The sequence below is a fragment of the Coregonus lavaretus genome (genome assembly GCF_964263955.1).
Source record: "Coregonus lavaretus genome assembly, contig: HAP1_SCAFFOLD_743, whole genome shotgun sequence".
Classification (NCBI taxonomy): domain Eukaryota; kingdom Metazoa; phylum Chordata; class Actinopteri; order Salmoniformes; family Salmonidae; genus Coregonus; species Coregonus lavaretus.
In genome coordinates, this window is record NW_028163085.1 from 53,506 (window position 1) to 72,067 (window position 18,562).

At 43.7% G+C, this 18,562-nt stretch overlaps 2 protein-coding genes across 2 annotated transcripts in view; one reads left to right on the forward strand and one right to left on the reverse strand.

The window, feature by feature from the left end:
* The window catches only part of LOC311118502 (NACHT, LRR and PYD domains-containing protein 3-like), a 216,042-nt gene that overhangs the window by 45,335 nt on the left and 152,145 nt on the right, over nt 1-18,562 (forward strand). The window lies entirely within an intron of this gene.
* On the reverse strand, nt 6,676-7,961 carry LOC311118504 (trypsin inhibitor ClTI-1-like). Its single transcript, XM_084193296.1, has 4 exons — nt 7,882-7,961; nt 7,592-7,632; nt 6,988-7,097; nt 6,676-6,871 (listed from the first exon to the last, which is right to left on the reverse strand). The coding sequence occupies exons 1-4, from the start codon at nt 7,925-7,927 to the stop codon at nt 6,826-6,828; spliced, it is 243 nt and encodes an 80-aa protein (XP_084049422.1). The 5' UTR covers nt 7,928-7,961; the 3' UTR covers nt 6,676-6,825.

Sequence of the window (18,562 nt, forward strand, 5' to 3'; positions counted from 1 at the left end):
TTTATGAACGGCTGTGCCTGATGTCCTTTGTGGTGGCCTATCTCATGAATTGATATGACGTATTTAGGTGAGCAGACACCTGAGGCAGGTGGTGGGCTATCTCATGAATTGATATGACGTATTTAGGTGAGCAGACACCTGGGGCAGGTGATTCGTGCCCACTCCCATACCCTATAAATCTGTATGTCTTTGTGACTAACTTGTATACAAGGTAGACCAGAGAAGCCACATCCCTGATTGGCTGATTAGAAGCACCTGCTGCTCATTAGTTGTTCAAATGCTGTTCTGAATTAAAATAAAATTGAAAACCTACACGCTGAAGAAGCCGAAACGTCTGTGTACGCGTAATACCGTGACGAGATCCTGAGGCCCATTGTCGTGCCATTCATCCACCGCCATCACCTCATGTTTCAGCATGATAATGCACGGCCCCATGTCGCAAGGATTTGTACACAATTCCTGGAAGCTGAAAATGTCCCAGTTCTTCCATGGCCTGCATACTTACCAGACGTCACCCTTTGAGCATGTTTGGGATGCTCTGGATCGACGTGTACGACAGCGTGTTCCAGTTCCCACCAATATCCAGCAACTTCACACAGCCATTGAAGAGGAGTGGGACAGCATTCCACAGGCCACAATCAACAGCCTGATCAACTCTATGCGAAGGAGATGTGTCGCACTGCATGAGTCAGATGGTGGTCACCCGATACTGACTGGTTTTCTGATCCATGACCCTACCTTTTTTTTAAAGGTACAGTTGAAGTCGGAAGTTTACATACACCTTAGCCAAATACATTTAAACTCAGTTTTTCACAATTCCTGACATTTCATCCTAGTAAAAATTCCCTGTCTTAGGTCAGTTAGGATCACCACTTTATTTTAAGAATGTGAAATGTCAGAATAATAGTAGAGAGAATGATTTATTTCAGCTTTTATTTATTTCATCACATTCCCAGTGGGTCAGAAGTTTACATACAGTCAATTAGTATTTGGTAGCATTGCCTTTAAATTGTTCAACTTGGGTCAAACGTTTCGGGTAGCCTTCCACAAGCTTCCCACAATAAGTTGGGTACATTTTGGCCCATTCCTCCTGACAGAGCTGGTGTAACTGAGTCAGGTTTGTAGGCCTCCTTGCTCGCACACGCTCAGGGCTTTGTGATGGCCACTCCAATACCTTGACTTTGTTGTCCTTAAGCCATTTTGCCACAACTGTGGAAGTATGCTTGGGGTCATTGTCCATTTGGAAGACCCATTTACGACCAAGGTTTAACTTCCAGACTGATGTCTTGAGATGTTGCTTCAATATGTCCACATAATTTTCCTTCCTCATGATGCCATCTATTTTGTGAAGTGCACCAGACCCTCCTGCAGCAAAGCACCCCCACAGCCTGATGCTACCACCGCCGTGCTTCACGGTTGGGATGGTGTTCTTCGGCTTGCAAGCGTTCCCCTTTTTCCTTCAAACATAACGATGGTCATTATGGCCAAACAGTTCTATTTTTGTTTCATCAGACCAGAGGACATTTCTCCAGAAAGTACGATCTTAGTCCCCATGTGCAGTTGCAAACCGTAGTCTGGCTTTTTTATGGCGGTTTTGGAGCAGTGGCATCTTCCTTGCTGAGCGGCCTTTCAGGTTATGTCGATATAGGACTCATTTTACTGTGGATATAGATACTTTTGTACCTGTTTCCTCCAGCATCTTCACAAGGTCCTTTGCTGTTGTTCTGGGATTGATTTGCACTTTTCGCACCAAAGTACGTTCATCTCTAGGAGACAGAACGCGTCTCCTTCCTGAGCGGTAAGATGGCTGCGTGGTCCCATGGTGTTTATACTTGCATACTATTGTTTGTACGGATGAACGTGGTACCTTCAGGCGTTTGGAAATTGCTCCCAAGGATGAACCAGACTTGTGGAGGTCTACAATTTTTTTTCTGAGGTCTTGACTGATTTATTTTGATTTTCCCATGATGTCAAGCAAAGAGGCACTGAGTTTGAAGGTAGGCCCTGAAAAACATCCACAGGTACACCTCCAATTACATTTACATTTAAGTCATTTAGCAGACGCTCTTATCCAGAGCGACTTACAAATTGGTGCATTCAACTTAGCATAGCCAGTGGGACAACCACCCTTCTTTTTTTTATGGGGTGGTAGGGGGTAGAAGGATTACTGTTATATTATTCCAGGTATTCCTTAAAGAGGTAGGGTTTCAAGTGTCTCCGGAAGGTGGTCAGTGACTCTGCTGTCCTGGCGTCGTGGGGGAGCTTGTTCCACCATTGGGGTGCCAGAGCAGCGAATAGCTTTGACTGGGCTGAGCGGGAACTGTGCTTCCGTAGAGGTAGGGGAGCCAGCAGGCCAGAGGTGGATGAACGCAGTGCCCTTGTTTGGGTGTAGGGTCTGATCAGAGCCTGAAGGTAAGGAGGTGCCGTTCCCCTAACAGCTCCGTAGGCAAGCACCATGGTTTTGTAGTAGATGCGATCTTCAACTGGAAGCCAGTGGAGTGTGCGGAGGAGCGGGGTGACATGAGAGAACGTGGGAAGGTTGAACACCAGACGGGCTGCAGCGTTCTGGATGAGTTGTAGGGGTTTAATGGCACAGGCAGGGAGCCCAGCCAACAGCGAGTTGCAGTAATCCAGATGGGAGATGACAAGTGCCTGGATTAGGACCTGTGCCGCTTTCTGTGTACTCTGCGAATGTTGTAGAGCATGAACCTGCAGGATCGGGTCACAGCTTTGATGTTAGTGGAGAACGACAGGGTGTTGTCCAGGGTCACGCCAAGGTTCTTTGCACTCTGGGAGGAGGACACAATGGAGTTGTCAACCGTGATGGCGAGATCATGGAGTGGGCAGTCCTTCCCCGGGAGGAAGAGCAGCTCCGTCTTGCCGAGGTTCAGCTTGAGGTGGTGATCCGACATCCACACTGATATGTCTGCCAGACATGCAGAGGTGCGATTCGCCACCTGGTTATCAGAAGGTGGAAAGGAGAAAATGAATTGTGTGTCGTCTGCGTAGCAATGATAGGAGAGACCATGTGAGGATATGACAGAGCCAAGTGACTTGGTGTATAGAGAGAATAGGAGCAGTCTAAGGTCGTTTGCACTCTGAAGCAGGTTCCCATCAAGGATTTGCCTGCATTTGGCTCCATTCATTGTTCCCTCTATCCTTACCAGTCTCCCAGTCCCTGCCGCTGAAAAGCATCCCCATAGCATGATGCTGCCACCACCATGCTTCACAGTAGGGATAGGAGTTAGATGGGTGATGAGCTGTGCCTGGTTCTCCAGAAATAGCACTTTGCATTCAGGCCAAAGAATTCCATTTTGTCTCATCAGACCACAGAATCTTCTGCCTTATGATCGGAGTCTTTCACCTGCCTTTTTGCTAACTCCAGGCGTGCTGTCATGTGCCTTTTTCTCAGGAGTGGCTTCCATCTGGCCACTCTCCCTTAAAGCCCAGATTGGTGAAGTGCTGTAGAGACTGTTGTCCTTCTGGCAGGTTCTCCCATCTCAGCCAAGGAACTCTGTAGTTCTGTCAGAGTGGCCATTGGGTTCTTGGTCATCTCTCTGACCAAGGTCCTTCTTGCCCGGTTCCTCAGTTTGGTCGGAAGGCCAGCTCTAGGAAGAGTCTGCGTAGTTCAATTTTTTTACAATTTCCCAATGATGGAGACCACTGTGTTCTTGGAAACTTTCAACACCCTAGACATTGTTTTATACCCTTCCCCAGATATATGCCTCATCACAATTCTATCTCTGAGATTTACGGACAGTTCCTTGGACTTCATGGTATAGTTTCTGCTCTGACATGACCTGTCAACTGTGGGACCTTATATAGACAGGTGGGTTTCTTTCTAAATCATGTCCAAACAATTGAATTGGCCACAGGTGGACTCCAATCAAGATGTAGTGACATCTCAAGGATGATCAAAGGAAATTGGATGTGCCAGATCTCAAAGTGTGATAGCAAAGGGGTGTGAATACTTACACTACCAGTCAAGTTTGGACACACCTACTCATTCAAGGGTTTTTCTTTATTTTTACTATTTTTTATATTGTAGAATAATAGTGAAGACATCAAAACTATGAAATAACACATATGGAATCATTTAGTAACCAAAAAAGTGTTAAACAAATCAAAATATATTTTATATTTGAGATTCTTCAAATAGACACCCTTTGCATTGATGACAGCTTTGCACACTCTTGGCATTCTCTCAACCAGCTTCATGCGGTAGTCACCTGGAATGCATTTCAATTAACAGGTGTGCCTTGTTAAAAGTTAATTTGTGGATTTTCTTCCTTCTTAATGCGTTTGAGCCAATCAGTTGTGTTGTGACAAGGTAGGGGGGGTGGTATACAGAAGATTTGGTAAAAGACCAAGTTCATATTATGGCAAGAACAGCTCAAATAAGCAAAGAGAAACAACTGTCCATCATTACTTTAAGACATGAAGGTCAGTCAACACGGAAAATGTCAAGACCTTTGAAAGTTTCTTCATGTGCAGTCGCAAAAACCATCAAGTGCTATGATGAAACTGGCTCTCATGAGGACCGCCACAGGAATGGAAGACCCAGAGTTAACTCTGCTGCAGAGTATAAGTTCATTAGAGTTACCAGCCTCAGAAATTGCAGCCCAAATAAATGCTTCACAGAGTTCAAGTCACAGACACATCTCAACATCAACTGTTCAGAGGGGACTGTGTGAATCAGGCCTTCATGGTTGAATTGCTGCAAAGATACCACTACTAAAGGACACCAATAAGAAGAAGAGACCTGCTTGGGCCAAGAAACACGAGCAATGGACATTAGACCGGTGGAAATGTGTCCTTTGGTCTTGAGTCCAAATGTGAGATTTCTGGTTCAAACTGCCGTGTCTTTGTGAGACGCGGTGTTCACACCGTGAAGCATGGAGGAGGTGTTATGGTGTGGGGGTGCTTTGCTGGTGACACTGTCTGTGATTTATTTAGAATTCAAGGCACACTTAACCAGCATGGCTACCACAGCATTCTGCAGCGATACGCCATCCCATCTGGTTTGGGCTTAGTGGGACTATCATTTGTTTTTCAACAGGACAATGACCCAACACACCTCCAGGCTATGTAAGGGCTATTTTACCAATAAGGAGAGTGATGGAGTGCTGCATCAGATGACCTGGCCTCCACAATCACCCAACCTCAACCCAATTGTGATGGTTTGGGATGAGTCGGACGGCAGAGTGAAGGAAAAGCAGCCAACAAGTGCTCAGCATATGTGGGAACTCCTTCAAGACTGTTGGAAAAGCATTCCAGGTGAAGCTGGTTGAGAGAATGCCAAGTGTGCAAAGCTGTCATCAAGGCAAATGGTGGCTACTTTGAAGAATCTCATATCTCGATTTGTTTTTAACACTTTCTTTGGTTACATGATTCCATATGTTACTTCAGTTTTGATGTCTTCACCATTATTCTACAATGTAGAAAATTGTAAAAATAAAGGAACCCTTGAATGAGTAGGTGTCCAAACTTGACTGGTACTGTATATAAGTTAGAAATTTCTGGATCTAATTTTCAATACAAACATTTGCCAAAATGTCTAAAAACATGATTTCACTTTGTCATTATGGGGTATTGTGTGTAGATGGGTGAGGATGAAAAATCTATTTACTCCATTTTGAATTCAGGCTGTATGACTAAATGTGGAGTAGGTCAAGGGGTATGAATACTTTCTGAAGGCTCTGTAAATATACATTGAAACATTAAGACTATCAGTGAGGAATGGTTAATATTGCACATTAAACTTGCTATTAAAGAGAGGTCTATGCAGAGACAGAGACAATGTCAGCAGGCCTAAACAAAACAGACATTTCAGCCAAATTTCAACCAGGTCAAATCCTTGAGGTCATGAGGAGAGTTCAGAGTACTGCTAATGTGAAGACCGTATTTACTAAGGGCTCTATTCAATCCGCACCACAAAAGTTCAGCTTTACAGCGTGATTGACATTTAAAGGCAATGTCCCTGCTCTAGCAGAGACTAAACGCTGCATGTCGGCTCAATCGGAAATGACCTTTACGTTTCTAGCGTGGAATCTGTAGTACTTCTGCTTGAATAGAGCCCTTATTCTATGGTGCACAGGAATCAAGATGTGATTGAGGGTGTTTTCACTAACTAAGATAAACATCCCCTAACTTCATGCAGGTGTTGTGAGTATGGTGTATTTAGTTCATTCACGCCCAGGGGGGCAGCCTCGGCATTGAAAAGTGATAACCATTGTAACTCAGCCAGCCACTATGTAACCATCCCAATTCAACAGCCCGTACGGCTATCACAACATTTCACTTGACCTTTTCTTTTAAAGGACATCATTTTCCATTCCCACTGTACCTTTGTAGGAATCATAATGACTAAACAAACAAGTTGTCATGGGTACAGCAGAACCAGTTCCTCCACATTTCAACCATTCTTCCAGACTCTTCCGGTTGACAAGGAAACAATTTACTTTGCTAAAATAGTTTTAATTACAGATAAAAAGGTGGAGAAATAAAGCACACACGATGAAGACTATTCCATTTAAAATACAATTTTACAAGTTGACCATTTTACCACCAAGAAGTACACTACACAAGTCTTAAAGACTAGGTAGTGAAGTGCTCTACAGAAGACTATGACAAACAGGGAGCAAATAAGGGTTGGAGAAGGAAACAGGCATTGAAGAAATTGTTCAAAGTTTATTGAGGCACTTGAGACCGGTTTTTAGAAGGCAGCAGAAAACATGTCAGTGTTTTGACAAGGCAACAGGAAATGGTTCAAAGTAATGTTGAGGGCCTGGTGTGTCGCTGAGACAATGGACGGTCACGTCTGGTTCAGCACTCTCCGTTACTCCTGATGTGAACGTGACGATTATGCACCCTGGGAACACACACGGAGCAGAATTAAAGACACGCACAAACACAGAACGAGACAGAGGCACAGACAGACAAGCACAGAACAAGACAAGTTGTTGAAAGCTTTAGTTGGTTACTTACATGTTTTCATAGCACAGCATGCATTCGTTACTGTAGGTGATGCCATCGGTTCCACACACTGGATCATATATCCTGTTGCACGCGGGCAGGTCGTACTTGGAACAGTTAGGCTGTTGGACAAAAACCAGGTTATGTAATAAATAAATAAGAGGTGTTGGTAATATAGTGTACTAGTATGACACCATATGAAGAGAACATGGATAACAGGGAACAAGCCATACGTTTTCCACCCCTTCCACAGTGCACCTGGGGTGTATTCATTTCTCAGATTCTATTGCAAAACGTTTCACTCAAGCAAACAAATTGAAGCAAACGCAACACAAACAGGGAATTTGCCCAATAGAAATTCTCATTGGTTGAAAAACGTTATGCAACAGAATCGGACTAATGAATACACCCCTGACTGTCATGTCAACTAGTTGTTGACCAGGAAGTGACTGTATACATACAGGTGTACTTGGTGAACAATTGAATCTTGTACAGAGTAAGGCCCATACCAGTGTTCTACATTATTAACTACTGTCAATCCAGCACATATGACAAAGTGTTTTATGAATGCGCATAGCCTTTCCCTCCAAAAAAAGAAACGGTTTAGCCTGCTTACCTCTATGCTGCCGTCAGGGAGACTCGCTCCTCGTGCCAAAACTAAAATGGAGAAAGATGTCAAGCCTTAGACTAATTATGATTTAACATCAGATTTGATTTCCAGCCGTTCTAATCTAAACGACAGATAGCACATCTTTTCTCTAGTCGTAGATTTGCGCGGGCGCCAACAGAGGCAGTCCGGGGGTAGTATCGACTGTTTGTCTAAACTGCTCTTAGAAGTTAATGTTATTTAATAAAACTATTTGACTGCCACTTGAAACTAATTAAGTAAAATTGAACAACACTCACCGGCAACACAGAGGAGTGCGAGAGTCAGTCGTGTAAAGTTCCACATTCTCTCCGTAGTGAAGGGGTGTAGGCAGGTGACGTTGTGTTGTACCGGAGCCGTATTTATACCGTGTAGGTCTCCACCCCCTATTTATACCATGTAGGTCTCCACCCCCTATTTATACCGTGTAGGTCTCCACCAAGCTTCTACCCCCAAGCCATAAGACTCCTGAATAGCTAATCATGGCTACCCAGACTATTTGCCCCCCAACCCCATCTTTTTACGCTGATGCTACTCTGTTAATTATTTATGCCTAGTCACTTTACCTCTACTCACATGTACATATTACATCATTTACGTCGACAAACCTGCGCCCCGCACATTGACTCTGTACCGGTACCCCCTGTATATAGCCTCTCTACTGTTATTTCCCATTGACTCTGTACCGGTACCCCCCTGTATATAGCCTCCCTACTGTTATTTCACATTGACTCTGTACTGGTACCCCCTGTATATAGCCTCCCTACTGTTATTTCACATTGACTCTGTACCGGTACCCCCTGTATATAGCCTCGCTACTGTTATTTCCCATTGACTCTGTACCGGTACCCCCCTGTATATAGCCTCCCTACTGTTATTTCCCATTGACTCTGTACCGGTACCCCCCTGTATATAGCCTCCCTACTGTTATTTCCCATTGACTCTGTACCGGTACCCCCCTGTATATAGCCTCCCTACTGTTATTTCACATTGACTCTGTACGGTACCCCCCTGTATATAGCCTCCCTACTGTTATTTCACATTGACTCTGTACCGGTACCCCCCTGTATATAGCCTCCCTACTGTTATTACACATTGACTCTGTACCGGTACCCCCCTGTATATAGCCTCCCTACTGTTATTTCACATTGACTCTGTACCGGTACCCCCCTGTATATAGCCTCCCTACTGTTATTTCACATTGACTCTGTACCGGTACCGCCCTGTATATAGCCTCTCTACTGTTATTACACATTGACTCTGCACCGGTACCCCCTGTATATAGCCTCCCTACTGTTATTTCCCATTGACTCTGTACCGGTACCCCCTGTATATAGCCTCTCTACTGTTATTTCCCATTGACTCTGTACCGGTACCCCCCTGTATATAGCCTCCCTACTGTTATTTCACATTGACTCTGTACTGGTACCCCCTGTATATAGCCTCCCTACTGTTATTTCACATTGACTCTGTACCGGTACCCCCCTGTATATAGCCTCCCTACTGTTATTTCACATTGACTCTGTACCGGTACCCCCTGTATATAGTCTCTCTACTGTTATTTCACATTGACTCTGTACCGGTACCCCCCTGTATATAGCCTCTCTACTGTTATTACACATTGACTCTGTACCGGTACCCCCTGTATATAGCCTCTCTACTGTTATTTCCCATTGACTCTGTACCGGTACCCCCCTGTATTTAGCCTCCCTACTGTTATTTCCCATTGACTCTGTACCGGTACCCCCCTGTATATAGCCTCCCTACTGTTATTTTACTGCTGCTCTTTAATATTTTTTTTTTTTTTTTTTTTTTTACTGATATATTTTGTACTTAACTATTATTTTTCTTAAAACTGCATTGTTGGTTAAGGGCTTGTCAGTAAGCATGTCACTGTAATGTCTACACCTGTTGTATTCGGCGCATGTGGCAAATAACATTTGATTTGATGTTGGCCATGTGTTCTGTATTCTAAGTGTTTGTATGATGTTGGCCATGTGTTCTGTATTCTAAGTGTTTGTATGATGTTGGCCATGTGTTCTGTATTCTAAGTGTTTGTATTATGTTGGCCATGTGTTCTATATTCTAAGTGTTTGTATGATGTTGGCCATGTGTTCTGTATTCTAAGTGTTTGTATGATGTTGGCCATGTGTTCTGTATTCTAAGTGTTTGTATTATGTTGTTCATGTGTTCTGTTTTCTAAGTGTTTGTATGATGTTGGCCATGTGTTCTGTTTTCTAAGTGTTTGTATGATGTTGGCCATGTGTTCTGTTTTCTAAGTGTTTGTATGATGTTGGCCATGTGTTCTGTATTCTAAGTGTTTGTATTATGTTGTTCATGTGTTCTGTTTTCTAAGTGTTTGTATGATGTTGGCCATGTGTTCTGTATTCTAAGTGTTTGTATGATGTTGGCCATGTGTTCTGTATTCTAAGTGTTTGTATTATGTTGTTCATGTGTTCTGTATTCTAAGTGTTTGTATTATGTTGACCATGTGTTCTGTATTCTAAGTGTTTGTATGATGTTGGCCATGTGTTCTGTATTCTAAGTGTTTGTATTATGTTGGCCATGTGTTCTGTATTCTAAGTGTTTGTATGATGTTGGCCATGTGTTCTATATTCTAAGTGTTTGTATTATGTTGTTCATGTGTTCTGTATTCTAAGTGTTTGTATTATGTTGACCATGTGTTCTGTATTCTAAGTGTTTGTATGATGTTGGCCATGTGTTCTGTATTCTAAGTGTTTGTATTATGTTGGCCATGTGTTCTGTATTCTAAGTGTTTGTATGATGTTGGCCATGTGTTCTGTATTCTAGTGTTTGTATTATGTTGGCCATGTGTTCTGTATTCTAAGTGTTTGTATTATGTTGGCCATGTGTTCTGTATTCTAAGTGTTTGTTTTATGTTGGCCATGTGTTCTGTATTCTAAGTGTTTGTATGATGTTGGCCATGTGTTCTGTATTCTAAGTGTTTGTATTATGTTGGCCATGTGTTCTGTATTCTAAGTGTTTGTATTATGTTGGCCATGTGTTCTGTATTCTAAGTGTTTGTTTTATGTTGGCCATGTGTTCTGTATTCTAAGTGTTTGTATGATGTTGGCCATGTGTTCTGTATTCTAAGTGTTTGTATGATGTTGGCCATGTGTTCTGTATTCTAAGTGTTTGTATTATGTTGGCCATGTGTTCTGTATTCTAAGGGTTTGTATGATGTTGGCCATGTGTTCTGTATTCTAAGTGTTTGTATGATGTTGGCCATGTGTTCTGTATTCTAAGTGTTTGTATTATGTTGGCCATGTGTTCTGTATTCTAAGTGTTTGTTTTATGTTGGCCATGTGTTCTGTATTCTAAGTGTTTTCTCCTGCTATTTTGTTTGCGATGTTTGATTATGTAAATTCTGCATTTCTTCAGTTTTTGAACAAGAATTAATAAAGTCAAAGTCGCTTTTAGATAATAGTAGCCTATAGGCCTAATATATATGAATATTGAAGCAGCTCAGATGGCTTAATACTAGGTGCAGTGCATTCGGAAAGTATTCAGACCCCTTGACTTTTTCCACATTTTGTTACGTTACAGCCTTATTCTAAAATTGATAAAATAGTTTCCCCCCCCTCATTAATCTACACACAATACCCCATAATGACAAAGCAATAAACGTGTATTTGTATTTTTTTCCAATTTATAAAAAAAAAAAAAAAAACGGAAATATCAATTTACATAAGTATTCAGACCCTTTACTCAGTACTTGTTGAAGCACCTTTGGCAGTGATTACAGCCTTGAGTCTTCTTGGGTATGACGCTACAAGCTTGGCACACCTGTATTTGAGGAGTTTCTCCCATTCTTCTCTGCAGATCCTCTCATGCTCTGTCAGGTTGGATGGGGAGCGTCGCTGCACAGCTATTTTCAGTTCTCTCCAGAGATGTTCGATCGGGTTCAAGTCCGGGATCTGGCTGGGCCACTAAAGGACATTCAGAGACTTGTCCTGAAGCCACTCCTGCGTTATCTTGACTGTGTGCTTAGGGTCGTTGTCCTGTTGGAAGGTGAACCTTCGCCCCAGTCTGAGGTCCTGAGTGCTCTGGAGCAGGTTTTCATCAAGGATTTCTCTGTAATTTGCTCCGTTCATCTTTCCCTCAATCCTAACTAGTCTCCCAGTCCCTGCCGCTGATAAACAGTCCCACAGCATGATGCTGCCACCACCATGCTTCACCGTAGGGATGGTATTCAATCAATCAATCAATTTTATTTTATATAGCCCTTCTTACATCAGCTAATATCTCGAAGTGCTGTACAGAAACCCAGCCTAAAACCCCAAACAGCTAGTAATGCAGGTGTAGAAGCACGGTGGCTAGGAAAAACTCCCTAGAAAGGCAAAACCTAGGAAGAAACCTAGAGAGGAACCAGGCTATGAGGGGTGGCCAGTCCTCTTCTGGCTGTGCCGGGTGGAGATTATAACAGAACCATGCCAAGATGTTCAAAAATGTTCATAAGTGACAAGCATGGTCAAATAATAATCAGGAATAAATCTCAGTTGGCTTTTCATAGCCGATCATTAGAGTTTAAAACAGCAGGTCTGGGACAGGTAGGGGTTCCATAACCGCAGGCAGAACAGTTTAAACTGGAATAGCAGCAAGGCCAGGTGGACTGGGGACAGCAAGGAGTCACCACGGCCGGTAGTCCCGACGTATGGTCCTAGGGCTCAGGTCTCTCAGTTGGCTTTTCATAGCCGATCATTTAGAGTTGAAAACAGCAGGTCTGGGACAGGTAGGGGTTTCGTAGCCGCAGGCAGAACAGTTGAAACTGGAATAGCAGCAAGGCCAGGCGGACTGGGGACAGCAAGGTGTCATCATGCCCGGTAGTCCTGACGTATGGTCCTAGGGCTCAGGTTCTCAGAGAGAAAGAGAGAACGAGAGAATTAGAGAGAGCATACTTAAATTCACACAGGACACTGGATAAGACAGGAGAAGTACTCCAGGTATAACCAACTAACCCCAGCCCCCCGACACATAAACTACTGCAGCATAAATACTGGAGGCTGAGACAGGAGCGGTCCGGAGACACTGTGGCCCCATCCGAAGAAACCCCCGGACAGGGCCAAACAGGAAGGATATAACCCCACCCACTCCGCCAAAGCACAGCCCCCGCACCACTAGAGGGATATCCCCAACCACCAACTTACAATCCTGAGACAAGGCCGAGTATAGCCCACAGAGGTCTCCACCACAGCACAAACCAAGGGGGGGGCGCCAACCCAGACAGGAAGATCACGTCAGTAACTCAACCCACTCAAGTGACGCACCCCTCCCAGGGACGGCATGAAAGAGCACCAGCAAGCCAGTGACTCAGCCCCTGCAACAGGGTTAGAGGCAGAGAACCCCAGTGGAGAGGGGAACCGGCCTGGCAGAGACAGCAAGGGCTGTTCGTTGCTCCAGCCTTTCCGTTCACCTTCACACTCCTGGGCCAGACTACACTCAATCATATGACCTACTGAAGAGATAAGTCTTCAGTAAAGACTTAAAGGTTGAGACCGAGTCTGCGTCTCTCACATGGGTAGGCAGACTGTTCCATAAAAATGGAGATCTATAGGAGAAAGCCCTGCCTCCCGCTGTTTGCTTAGAAATTCTAGGGACAATTAGGAGGCCTGCGTCTTGTGACCGTAGCGTACGTATTGGTATGTACGGCAGGACCAACTCGGAAAGATAGGTAGGAGCAAGCCCATGTAACGCTTTATAGGTTAACAGTAAAACCTTGAAATCAGCCCTTGCCTTAACAGGAAGCCAGTGTAGGGAAGCTAGCACTGGAGTAATATGATCAAATTTCTTGGTTCTAGTCAGGATTCTAGCAGCCGTATTTAGCACTAACTGAAGTTTATTTAGTGCTTTATCCGGGTAGCCGGAAAATAGAGCATTGCAGTAGTCTAACCTAGAAGTAACAAATGCATGGATTAATTTTTCTGCATCATTTTTGGACAGAAAATTTCTGATTTTTGCAATGTTCGTAGATGGAAAAAAGCTGTCCTTGAAACAGTCTTGATATGTTCGTCAAAAGAGAGATCAGGGTCAAGAGTAACGCCTAGGTCCTTCACAGTTTTATTTGAGACGACTTTACAACCATCAAGATTGGCCAGGTGATGAGCGGTGCCTGCTTTCTTCCAGGCGTGACATTTGGCATTCAGGGCAAAGAGTTAAATCTGGGTTTCATCAGGCCAGAGAATCTTGTTTCTCACGGTCTGAGAGTCCTTTAAGTGCCTTTGGCAAACTCCGTTTGGCCACTCTACCATAAAGCTGCTATTTGATCCATTTTAGAATAAGGCTGTAACGTAACAAAATGTGGAAAAAATCAAGGGGTCTGAATAATTTCCGAATGCACTGTGTATATATATGTGATGGCATGTATAGACATTATGGACAGTATATGGATAGAATATATGGTATATCTGTAGAATACGTGGATAGAATACTATATGTACAGCAATAGTTAAATGATGGCCTTGACTAGAATACAGTATATACACATGAAGTGGGTAAAACAGGATGTAAACATTAAAGTGACCAGTGTTCCATTATTAAAGTGGCCAGTGTTCCATGTCTATGTACATAGGGCAGCTGCCTCTAAGGTGCAGGAATGAGTAACCAGGTGGTAGCCGGCTAGTGCCAGTGACTAGGTTCAGGGCAGGGTACTGGGTGGAGGCCGATTAGTGCCAGTGACTAAGTTCAGGGCAGGGTACTGGGTGGAGGCCGGCTAGTGATGGCTATTTAACAGTCTGATGGCCTTGAGATAGAAGCTGTTTTTCAGTCTCTCTGTCCCAGCTGATTCACCTGTACTGACCTCTCCTTCTGGATGGTAGCGGGGTGAACAGGCAGTGGCTCGGGTGGCTGAGGTCCTTAATGATCTTCTTGGCCTTCCTTTGACACCTGGTGCTGTATATGTCCTGGAGGGCAGGCAATGTACCCCCGGTGATGCATTGGGCAGACTGTGATGTGGAAAATTGTCACTATACTTTATTAAAAATCAAAGTTCTTACAGAGTTTTTGTAGAATCTAGAGACTTTATTACAATGGACAAAGCCGGGGTGATTTGCAAAGCATCCTCCCTTCTCTCTCTCTGCTCCTCCTCGATAGTCTCATTCCCACACATCCTAGCTTAAAAGCCCCTCCCTCTTGGGTTCTCCTACCATTGTCTTCAGTTTCCCGCTCTCTACCGCTCCACCCACTCCCTTCGTCTCTCTACCGCTCCACCCACTCCCTTCGTCTCTCTACCGCTCCACCCACTCCCTTCGTCTCTCTACCGCTCCACCCACTCCCTTCGTCTCTCTACCGCTCCACCCACTCCCTTCTTCTCTCTACCGCTCCACCCACTCCCTTCGTCTCTCTACCGCTCCACCCACTCCCTTCGTCTCTCTACCGCTCCACCCACTCCCTTCGTCTCTCTACCGCTCCACCCACTCCCTTCGTCTCTCTACCGCTCCACCCACTCCCTTCGTCTCTCTACCGCTCCGCCCACTCCCTTAGTCTCTCTACCGCTCCACCCACTCCCTTCGTCTTTCTACCGCTCCGCCCACTCCCTTCGTCTCTCTACCGCTCCACCCACTCCCTTCGTCTCTCTACCGCTCCGCCCACTCCCTTCGTCTCTCCACCGCTCCACCCACTCCCTTCGTCTCTCTACCGCTCCACCCACTCCCTTCGTCTCTCTACCGCTCCACCCACTCCCTTCGTCTCTCTACCGCTCCACCCACTCCCTTCGTCTCTCTACCGCTCCACCCACTCCCTTCGTCTCTCTACCGCTCCGCCCACTCCCTTCGTCTATGATAGTGGCTTAATTTAACTGTCATTCAGTTTAGAAACCATATTATTACAATCAATCACACCCTTATCTTGCAAAAACACTCATGTTTAGTTTAAACTCCGTTCAACCCCGGCTCCCCCGGGCTTGACCTGAAGACTGATTGTTGGACATGACAGGTCCATACTCAATCTTTCAAACATACACAAACCCCACCCCATCATGCTGTAATCAGTCAAGAAGACGCCCAAGGAGAGACAAAGTTTTAGCCTGAACTCTGTTCAACCCTGGTTCGCTCCAGGGATATGCCCATGGAGAGCCACAGGGTCATAGTCTGGCTCCAGTCATAGATAACATAAGACAACTGTAGAATTTGACCCAATGACAGGGCAGATGCCCATTTTACACACACACAAACCTAGTGAGAGGAATTAACTAAGTTCTTGCCTAGCAGCAGCAATGTACCAATGCTTAATTATGACTCCTTGTTTGTCATGTGTGTAATTAACTTTGTTTATCTAATCGTTTACAGAAAAATCACCAACAACTGCACCACCCTCAGTAGAGCCCTACGGTTGCAGACAGTGCAGTTGCCGTACCAGGCGATGAAACAGCCCAACAGGATGCTCTCAATGGTCCATCTGTAAAAGTTTGTGAGGTTATTAGGGGCCAAGCTCCCTCTGCTGTCTCCTGAAGTCCACGATCAGCTCCAACGTATGCTTATAGTACTTTGCTTCCTGCTTTAAGTACTTTGCTGAATCATAAATCAACGCTACAGCATTGTTGCGTTAGGTATTTGTTTAATTTAAATGTTTACCAATAGATGGCCCACCAGGAAGACACTACAGTAAAAACACTGAGCTAACAGGATCATCAACTCTTCAAGACACTACAGTAAAAACACTGAGCTAACAGAGACATCAACTCTTCAAGACACTACAGTAAAAACACTGAGCTAACAGGATCATCAACTCTTCAAGACTCTACAGTAAAAACACTGAGCTAACAGGATCATCAACTCTTCAAGACACTACAGTAAAAACACTGAGCTAACAGGATCATCAACTCTTCAAGACACTACAGTAAAAACACTGAGCTAACAGGATCATCAACTCTTCAAGACACTACAGTAAAAACACTGAGCTAACAGGATCATCAACTCTTCAAGACACTACAGTAAAAACACTGAGCTAACAGAGACATCAACTCTTCAAGACACTACAGTAAAAACACTGAGCTAACATGATCATCAACTCTGCAAGACACTACAGTAAAAACACTGAGCTAACAGGATCATCAACTCTTCAAGACACTACAGTAAAAATACTGAGCTAACAGGATCATAACTCTTCAAGACACTACAGTAAAAACACTGAGCTAACAGGATCATCAACTCTTCAAGACACTACAGTAAAAACACTGAGCTAACAGGATCATCAACTCTTCAAGACACTACAGTAAAAACACTGAGCTAACAGGATCATCAACTCTTCAAGACACTACAGTAAAAACACTGAGCTAACAGGATAATCAACTCTTCAAGACACTACGGTAAAAACACTGAGCTAACAGAGACATCAACTCTTCAAGACACTACAGTAAAAACACTGAGCTAACAGGATCATCAACTCTTCAAGACACTACAGTAAAAACACTGAGCTAACAGGATCATCAACTCTTCAAGACACTACAGTAAAAACACTGAGCTAACAGGATCATCAACTCTTCAAGACACTACAGTAAAAACACTGATCTAACAGGATCATCCACTCTTCAAGACACTACAGTTAAAACACTGAGCTAACAGGATCATCAACTCTTCAAGACACTACAGTAAAAACACTGAGCTAACAGACACATCAACTCTTCAAGACACTACAGTAAAAACACTGAGCTAACAGGATCATCAACTCTTCAAGACACTACAGTAAAAACACTGAGCTAACAGGATCATCAACTCTTCAAGACACTACAGTAAAAACACTGAGCTAACAGGATCATCAACTCTTCAAGACACTACAGTAAAAACACTGAGCTAACAGGATCATCAACTCTTCAAGACACTACAGTAAAAACAATGAGCTAACAGAGACATCAACTCTTCAAGACACTACAGTAAAAACACTGAGCTAACAGGATCATCAACTCTGCAAGACACTACAGTAAAAACACTGAGCTAACAGGATCATCAACTCTTCAAGACACTACAGTAAAAACACTGAGCTAACAGGATCATCAACTCTTCAAGACACTACAGTAAAAACACTGAGCTAACAGGATAATCAACTCTTCAAGACACTACAGTAAAAACACTGATCTAACAGGATCATCAACTCTTCAAGACACTACAGTAAAAACACTGAGCTAACAGGATCATCAACTCTTCAAGACACTACAGTACAAACACTGAGCTAACAGGATAATCAACTCTTCAAGACACTACAGTAAAAACACTGAGCTAACAGAGACATCAACTCTTCAAGACACTACAGTAAAAACACTGAGCTAACAGGATCATCAACTCTTCAAGACACTACAGTAAAAACATTGAGCTAACAGGATCATCAACTCTTCAAGACACTACAGTAAAAACACTGAGCTAACAGAGACATCAACTCTTCAAGACACTACAGTAAAAACACTGAGCTAACAGGATCATCAACTCTTCAAGACACTACAGTAAAAACACTGAGCTAACAGGATCATCAACTCTTCAAGACACTACAGTAAAAACACTGAGCTAACAGGATCATCAACTCTTCAAGACACTACAGTAAAAACACTGAGCTAACAGGATCATCAACTCTGCAAGACACTACAGTAAAAACACTGAGCTAACAGGATCATCAACTCTTCAAGACACTACAGTAAAAACACTGAGCTAACAGGATCATCAACTCTTCAAGACACTACAGTAAAAACACTGAGCTAACAGGATCATCAACTCTTCAAGACACTACAGTAAAAACACTGATCTAACAGGATCATCAACTCTTCAAGACACTACAGTAAAAACACTGAGCTAACAGGATCATCAACTCTTCAAGACACTACAGTACAAACACTGAGCTAACAGGATAATCAACTCTTCAAGACACTACAGTAAAAACACTGAGCTAACAGAGACATCAACTCTTCAAGACACTACAGTAAAAACACTGAGCTAACAG